Source organism: Motacilla alba, chromosome 1 (genome assembly GCF_015832195.1).
Source record: "Motacilla alba alba isolate MOTALB_02 chromosome 1, Motacilla_alba_V1.0_pri, whole genome shotgun sequence".
NCBI classification, from domain to species: Eukaryota; Metazoa; Chordata; class Aves; order Passeriformes; family Motacillidae; genus Motacilla; species Motacilla alba.
In genome coordinates this window covers 36,725,267-36,734,129 of record NC_052016.1, presented here as the reverse complement: position 1 = coordinate 36,734,129, position 8,863 = coordinate 36,725,267, and the positions used below count along the sequence as shown (strand labels likewise).

Below are 8,863 nucleotides of genomic sequence, written 5' to 3'. Positions count from 1 at the left end.
GGCAGTTTGGACATTCTTTAATGCTGTTAGATATTCTGAACGAGTCAGGAAATACATAAATCAGAAACCAGGCTCTGAACCCTTCATGGGAACCAACCATTATTCTCTCTCATCTTCATTGAAACCTCCCTGTCAGGTTTCAATGGGGCACAGCTAGGTCTTTTCCAAGTGGGAAAAATAGGATAGAAAAAAATGAAAGGAAGAAGAAGGAGTCTCTTTTATACAGAATAATGTCTTCCTTTTATGCTACTATGAGTGGAAGAAGGAGAATTTCCCTTCCCAGACATGATGACAGTGGAAGAAACAGGTCCATACTCCAGACTCTCCACTCAGCATAGACAGGACGAGTTACAATGTGTTATATATTGGATACACAGAGCGCACAGTGTCACAGCCAGCCCAAACATGCAGCCATCACATTTAGAAAGGGTGCTGGAAGGACAAACAACTATTTCTGCTGAGTTTCCTCACCCTCATGCTCGCGCATGGTCTCTCTGATCCAGTCCAAGTAACGCACCACCTTGGTGTAAAGGCCAAAGGTGCCACACTTCGGCCCCCAGGAGACGAGCCCCGCGACATAGTACCGGGTGGCATTCAGAGGATCCTGGATGGCATAGGCTCCACCACTGTCCCCCTGGCAGCTGTCCTTGCCACCGCCAGCGCAGATCATATTGTCCGTGAATATGTAAACGACAGAGTCATCGTAGTTGACTGGTTTCACAGATCGGCACTTGTCCATGTTCACCACGGGAATCTGGGCCTTCAAAAGATCAGCAGAGAGCCTTCTTTCCTCTTTCCGCCCCCATCCAGCAATGTAGCCCAGAGTCCCTTCTTCCAGCTCATATTCAGGTGATTTACCAGGAAGGCAGATGGGTGAGATGTTTGGACCCATCTTCACGGGATCCCTCAGCTTCAGTAGTGCAATATCATTATCAAAATCGATCCTGGTTTCTACAGGCTCCTCCTTCCAACCAGGATGGATGAATAAAGCTTCTGGGATAAGCTTTTCAGCTTCCTGCTTCAGGGTTTCTCTGCGAACATTGATTACCCCAGCATACATGGGGGGCTTGTCATTTCTGTCCAGCACGTGAGCTGCAGTCATCACCCATCTGTCAGAGATGAGCACTCCGCTTGCTCTGGGGTTACTGAAATACACCTGCCAGGGAAAGTTCCCCTTTTCTGCACGGGTGCCTCCAAAAATCCTCCCTGTGTCTTGGATGGGATTGCTAGGCACCCCACAGACTAGAAAGAAAAGAAAGAAAGATGGGACAAAGACAAGATGGGGGAATTAGCAGTTACAAACTGGGGGTTCTTTTGTACTGCTAAAAAGCCCACAATCCCCTCCTTCCTGTGTCCTCTAAATAACTTTTGAATCTGAGTAACCATGTTCATATTTTATGCCACAGACCTTGCAATTATTATTTACAGAGAAATCAAAGAAAATTCTAGAAAAAATACCATCAACACTCAATTTAGATTTAAAATGCTCATTAAAAATCTCAAATTCAGTTTTCTGGAAAGCAGCTGTCACCCTGACAGTGTCATGTATGTCAAAGCTCGCAATTTATTCACCTTCTAGTTGGCATTTTTCCTTTGCTGAATTATGCTTTTTAGATGAAGTCTTTGAAAAAATACTTGGTTTATTTCTTAGAAATATGACACTGCTCTTTAAATATATTTTTTTTGTTTTGTTTGGTTGGGTTTTTTGTTGGGTTTTTTGTTTGGGTTTTTTTGTTTGTTGGCTTTTTTTTTGTTTTGGTTTGGTTTTTTGTGAACTCCAGATACTCTCAAGAGTTCAGGTTTGTCACTGATGTTTTACCATTTTGCCTCTTCATTCTGTAAGTATGAAAAATCTTAAGCAGTAGGGGATTTTATCTGTGGGTCTTCTGGGTGCAGAGATGCTCCATGTTTTTTTGAGAAAAATGCTCAGTAACATTTTGAATGTTAATAATAAGGACATAAATAAGACTGGCCATTCTGACATTGCTAGGAAACTGATTTCTTATCACATTGTCTTGTTTGCATTGAATCCTTAGTTAGAAAATCAGAGATTAAGGGACTATAGCCAGCAGATAGCTTCTAATTTGCACAAAGCAGAATTTGTTAAAGAATTTCACATAATTATAGGAAGATTTATGCTGGAAGGTACTTCTCAGTGCCTTTAGCTCAACCTATTCTTCCCTAACTGCCCCCACACACACACCCCCCCCTGCCCTCCTAACTCCAAAACCAGGTTACTCAGGGGCTTTGACAGATAACTTCTGCTCATCTCCCAGGGTAATGATTAGCCAGCCTCTTGGACAGCAGTTCCAGTGCTCTGGGGGAGCATTTTTCCTTAGATACAATCAGAATTTCCTTTGTCCCAACTTGAGCCTGTCATTGCCTTTTATTGCTGTGCTCCTCTGAGAAGAATTTGCCTTCATATTCTTTGTAGCCTCCTCTTGGGTAGTAAATTCCCTGACCTTTACCTTTCAGTCTGCCTTTTTCACTGTCTACTTGTATAATCGAAACCACTGTCTAAGCTGTGACTGAACTTTTAAGAGAGTTGAATCTGCTCCACCTGGATCTTGTACTTTGCCAGTGAGGATCTGGGGCTTCGAAGGAGTGAACAGGCATCATGTGCAACTAGGGCAAATCATGCTACCTCCTCTACGAGGGTAAACTGAGCAGTATACAGGTTTTAAAATTCTCTCTATCAACTGGAAGTTCAGAAAAGAAAAATACAGAGATGAAAGAAGCAGTGCTCTTCAAATGCTGCATACACACACAGTATTTGGTAGATACCTGGGACACATTTTGGTAGCTTTGTTCCCGTCTCTTCATTGACCCATTCTCCACTGGCTGAGCATCGATATATCGCTTGGAAAACAAGAGAGAAAAAAAGAGTTCCGTAAGGACACAATCAAGATAAGCACAGGGTAAATGACACTACTGTACATGATACATCAACCTTCTTATTTCCAAAGCAAGCACAGCTTGGTAAACATTGCTGTTATCACCCTACCAGGGTGCTTCTATCCCTTTTTGGGAGAAACCTCATCTAACAGATTTCTTGAGTCCTTTACTTTTCCACCAGAGCTCTGTGTTACATGTGACAAAAACCTGCATGGTTCACTCACAAGGCAGACAGAGAGAGGACTTGCTAATGCATTTAAGAGCAACAGCCCAGGCATTGTTTGAGTGTATTAAACACAGAGGCAACACTAAACTACTGCCTGCAACCCCACACCAGTCTTGACCTGACAGCACAAAATCCCAGCCCCATGATGGTGCCAGAACCACTTATTGGGCCTTTAACCGAAGGAATATGACTGTGCAGCAGAGGCAATGCTCACCATGGTCTTTGTTTTCCAGGGTGTAGTAGGGTGCCTCACACTCATAGCGGACAGCAGCTGTGTACAGAGGCTCCTGGAGTTCAGAGACATATGAGACTTGGGCATTGTCAACAGGAGGGGGATCACCACAGTTCACAGCTGTAGAGAAGAAACAAAAAGGATCAAAGGAGCACTCTCACTCAACAATGTCGTTATTTTGTATGACAGGGAACCACTCAGCTTCTCTAATCCCTGTACAGTCATGGGAGCTCACTTTCTCTGTCCCTTCAGCATGTTCGCACCCCAGTATGTCAGCATCCTCCTAATCTGGAGATACAGTGGATCTAGAGCCTAAACATTCATTCCAATTCCCTTCCCACAGTACAGACACAGGTCACTTACGGACACAGCTCAAGTGGGAGTTGGTCCATTCACCATTTTCCTGGCAGCTGGAGAGAAAACTTGTGATGCTATCTCGTTGCTAGGAAATAAAACATATGATCCATGTAAGTTTCTGGACATGAAATACATCTGAAACAGGTGCTCCAGCAGAGTGGCCTCAAAATGCTGCAGTGGCTGGAAGAGGATTCCTCTTACTACTGCTGTGTTGAAAGCTTTGGCTTCCCAAAAGTAGTCAGGACCCCTGATGGGAATGGCCTTCAGATGTTGCTGAGCAGGCCAGAGGGGACATACGCTTTTTTATTTCACTTACCCTCACAATTTCATAGCCTTCCACACAGGTCACCTTCACAACGTCCTTTAAGATATACCTGTCCTTCTTTGGGTCAAGAAAAGAGTTGGAGATGACACTCATGGGACAGGTTACAGCTTTGAAAAGATAGGTGGAAATCAGTGATGAACCGGTTCAAGATTCACTCTCCTTCCAGCTCCCAACCTCTTTCTCCCCAGTGATGTTTTTCCCCTAGTAAGCAGGCATACCCTCAGTACCAGCAGCTGTGAACATGTTAACATGCTGTTGTGCCACGAATGTGACCTGGGACAAATCCTGTCCCTAACTCAGCAGCAGAGGGAACACATTCCTAAGAGTTTACTCACGGTCCCCATAGTAGCGTATTTTCCAGCCTTTGTGTTGTATGCCCTGGTCTGTCTGGAAGATTATGTCAAGAATGTTGTTCCCGGTTTTGATTTCAGAAGGACCTGGGAATTTGCTGCCACAATAGGGACCAAAACGCTGTTTTCCAGAGATAATCTGGGAAAATACCAAACAAGAATAAATGAGAAATGCCAAATGTATTGAGAGAGCAATTAAAAGACACACTCAATGCATCATATTCAAATGTATTCACACAAACTCCAAAGACAACATAACTGAAAATAAAGTTAAGCAGTAGCAAAGTCTTCTAAATATGAGGAGATTGATGGGAGATTCAGAGCACCCTGACTCCTAAGCTCCCTAAGCTGCACACCTACAGTTAAGCTGTCGTGGCAGATCCCGTTGGAGTCGGCTGGTTCCACGTCAAAGTCGCCGCTGCGAATGTTCAGCACCACGAAGTAGCCCGGGCTCAGAGCCACTCGGTAGTCGCACCGAGAGTTCTCCGGGTACAGGTTGGGATAGTTGGGGCTGGCAATCTCCCCTGTTGGCTCAGTGAAGACATTTCCACTGCAGTTCACTAGGATTGAGGAAGGAACACGAGCAGGATTTAGAAGGGAAATGGTCCATGTGTGCACCTGACAAGCTCTCCCTCTTCCACCACATTCCCGGTCTGCCCAGCTACCTGCAATAACCATGTCACAGCATTGCATCTTCCCAAGACACTGAAGCCAGGGCCACTCTCTATCCAGTTAGCCAGGGACTTTAACTCCTTTTTACCCTCCACCTGAGATTTAGGCTTCCTTCCCTCATTCTCAGGTTCTCATATTATACTCCTTTCAACATGCACCATTTGTAATCTTGCAACTTTTTGGTTCAGGCCAAGCAGGCCCACGGTGATTTTTTTGTCCTTATGGAACTTCCCTGTTTTGTCAGAGATTTAAAGATCCACAGATAGGAGTATGCTAAGAAGGGTTTCCATCACAGTCTTTAAAGAATGTCACTCAGTAATTTCTTAATTCTCTTGACACAGAAATAGAAATAGAATTGTTAAGAATATGTTAATAGAAATTGCTCAAACCACTGTCTACTGCAGTTCAGATTTGCACTGGGATGGGATTTTTCTCCCAAAATATACCTGTCACAAATGGCTGAGAAGGCTGATAAAGTCTTCCAAGTGCAATATCTCACAGCCTAAATGAATTCTTGCTGTTGACCATAGGTCATGCACATCTCTTACCTCCACAAGTTTTGTTATCTTCATAGAGGAAATAATCTGGTGGACAGCTGCAGAAGTAACCTCCGATATAATTATTACAGTAATGACTGCAGGGTTCATCCACAAAATCCATGCACTCATCCAAGTCTGCAAGTGTGAAAAAATGAATCAGCCAAATTAGGAGAGGGCCCTGAAAGCAGGAGAAATTGAAGCAAACACTAGTGGACAACAAGGAAAAGGCATCTCTAAGACAGTATTTATACTGGCCATACTGGAATGCATCTCTGTCTGCTGGGATCTCTTTAAATGAGGCATTTCTGTAAGAAAAAGCCTTCTTGTTATCTTTCCTGCCAGCCTGGACACGACAGAGATTCAGAGGAGGCTGTTTTAACCTTACCCACAGCAACGTAGTAGGCAGCAAAACCAGTGAAACGCTCCTCATTGGAAAAGTCTGATTGGAATATCACAGTGAGGGTGTTGTAAGGGACACGAAATTCCTCCACAATCCTGGAGCCAGGGGCACGAGGTTTCTTCTGCCCACAAAGCACGCCTTCAACAAAGCCACTAGACAGGATCTGCAGAATTCAGAGACACTTCACCTCACTACTGCAACATGTGGAATTACCAGGCTTGAGTCTTTCAGCTTTTAGGTGCTCAGGTGCAGCTGAGTGGAGCTCCTGGACACCCAGTTTCGTGATATTCATGAGACACTTGAAGAGTGCTCCCTCCTACTGTCTTCCCAGTGAAATACTCGCCTTAATCTCTCAGATAAAATTAATCCACAGTGTTTGCTGTTAACATCCTTTCTTCAGGCCCACTTGTCCAAAAAAAAATCACCAAAACACTATTTCAAAGCAACAAAACCAACCATGACAGTCCACAGAGCAGCCCAACAGGCTCATTGGTTTGTTGCAAAAGGACACAGGTTACTACAGAGCACACTCATCCTTCTGTCCCACCTTGGTCCTCCTCGAAGGTGTCCTGCTGCTGCACTTGACCTTACCGCCCCTTTTCACATAGAGCTATGGCAGGATAGGATGGTCTTGTTTCTGTCTGTTTGTGTGGAAGTGTTTGATATTTTGTGCCTTGTGGGACAACATGAGCAGAGCTGGCTCCAAGAAATCTGTGGTGCATGGATCATAAAAAACCTGTGGTGCAAGGGACCATAGCTCTTTATCTGAGTGGCCACTATCTCTACACAGGTGATTGTTTTTAACCTCCATCCCTTCCAATCAATTTCTGTTTGCAATAAATCATCTATGTCCACTCATTTATTAATTCCAAATAATTTCAGGCATAGACAACTATTGCCCTAAGAAAATGGTCTTTTTACACCTACACTTCAATGGCTAGGAGTATGCCTTGCAATAGAGATATGTCAGTGATGTTTAAGAAGACTTTGTCTAAGAATATGGAGAAACATGGGATAGGGGTCATAAATGGAACACTCAGTTGGCAGACAACACTCACGTGGTTATAAAACAAGCTTGAGCTGATTTCATGACTGCTAGTGGAGACACAACCAGTCATTTGGACTTCTTGCAGCTCAGAACAGGAAGGCTGTGCATAACTCCTCTCCCAGCTCTGAGCTTTGTGCACAGCTTTGCTGTTCTGTGCTCTAACCTGCCTTCTTGTCTTTTTCTCACTCAGGGACACAGACAGTACCTTCACAAAGTCATATTCGCAGTCCTGTGATGGTTCGAGGTCCAGATGTGTGAAATAAATGTGAATACCATATCCCAAAGGGACCTGGATGTGCCAAGTTTCGTTGGCATAATTGGGATACCCCTGAGGATAATTGGGTGACAAGATCTCTCCATACATAGAGGCCGCGTCAGCCCAGACAGGGAGACAGAAGAAGATCAGGGACCTGAGGAAAGAGAAGGGAAGGTGACATGGCAGTAGTGTTCTCCAATCTCATATGTGCACAGCCTCGGTGAACAAGCTAGACTTTGGCTGCGCATGGCATGCAGCAGAGCTCCTGGCTCCCAAGTTTCAAAGGCCAGTGCTGTGGCTCTGTGAGGCTTGTCCTTCTCCTGTAGCTTTTCACACAGGAGTACAACCTCAGTCGTGCTCTCAGCTTGTCTCAGTCTCTGTAGGAGCTGGTAAAGCTGCAGGAGCTGAACACAGGGATCATAAGTGCTGTTCCCTACTCATTGCCCTGCTCTGGAGGCTATTTGGGCTATAGATACATTCAGATTTGAAAATCAGTAGAGTCTTACAGGCGAAACACATGATTTATAGAATGCAATTACTAATAAACCTTGAAATTTAATAACTCACCACATCTGGAAAAAGCAGTTCTTGCTTTCAGAAAACCTTCTGGAATTGGACTTTGGAGTTATGCTCTGGGACAAAAAACGGTGATTGGTTAATGTTGCCTGTATGTCTGCATGTCTGCTAAGCAGGTTGAAGACCCTAAAACTCCACCCTGAAGAGACTAGGTCAAGGTTTTGCCTGAAAAGCAAGTTGATATCTCTGTCCCCTCCTGCACAAGGCAAACCCAAGCATCAAGAAGGGAGGCTAAGATCCATAAGGACAAAATCTCTGTCATGGTACTCACCAGTGCTCTCCCCTTATGATCACCAGTGAATCCAGACACCACTCTGGGGCACAGCAAATTAAGACACAGAACATATCTCCCAAGAGTACTCAGTCCATTCTTCCCAGCACCTCAAAAATCATGCTAATACCCTGGGGCTGGGGAGCACCTTGTCCTGACTCTTCTAGCTGTCAGACAACGACACTGGGGAATATTCTCCTTTCTCATTTGTAATGCCTGCAAAAATTACCTTTTCTCCATCGTTCACGTCTGGTTTTCTTGTGTCTTCTCTTTTCTTTCTCTTTTTTTGCTTCCTGTGCACACCCTCCTCCAAACGCACCCAGAGCTGAGTTTTGGAAAGGGAGCTCTAATTCGCAATATCGCAGCACCCTCTATCTGTGGGCTGCGGCTTCCCAGCCTTCCCTCTAGCGTGAGATGCTGGCTTTGAAAGCTCTCGGCAGGAAGGGGAATTCCCAGAAAGAGTTGCACAATCCTGTTGGCTGAAGTTGCCGTAGGGTGCGCACCAGTCTGGCTGTATTTTCGGGAAATCAGATGACTTTGGGGAAAAGGGAGGGGAATAGAGTTTTCGACTGCCTTCCCTCTCCTCTTCATTCCCCTCCCTTTTTAAAGTTGGGAACAACATCCAAAGGGTGTAGAAAAGGGAGAGCCCAATGCTTCTGCACAAAAAACCCTGTTTAATCATCATGTCCAGAGGTCACCTTGGTGGAGCTCAGTCT

The 8,863-nt window shown here is 44.7% G+C and overlaps 1 protein-coding gene across 1 annotated transcript; it reads right to left on the bottom strand.

Annotated features, from left to right (window-relative positions):
* On the bottom strand, window positions 1-8,579 carry C1S (complement C1s). Its single transcript, XM_038148599.1, has 12 exons — window positions 8,377-8,579; window positions 7,868-7,932; window positions 7,250-7,454; window positions 5,982-6,159; window positions 5,606-5,731; window positions 4,746-4,945; window positions 4,371-4,524; window positions 4,027-4,142; window positions 3,717-3,795; window positions 3,336-3,473; window positions 2,785-2,859; window positions 1-1,242 (listed from the first exon to the last, which is right to left on the bottom strand). The coding sequence occupies exons 2-12, from the start codon at window positions 7,870-7,872 to the stop codon at window positions 449-451; spliced, it is 2,070 nt and encodes a 689-aa protein (XP_038004527.1). The 5' UTR covers window positions 7,873-7,932; window positions 8,377-8,579; the 3' UTR covers window positions 1-448.
* Between the last annotated feature and the right edge of the window lie 284 nt (window positions 8,580-8,863).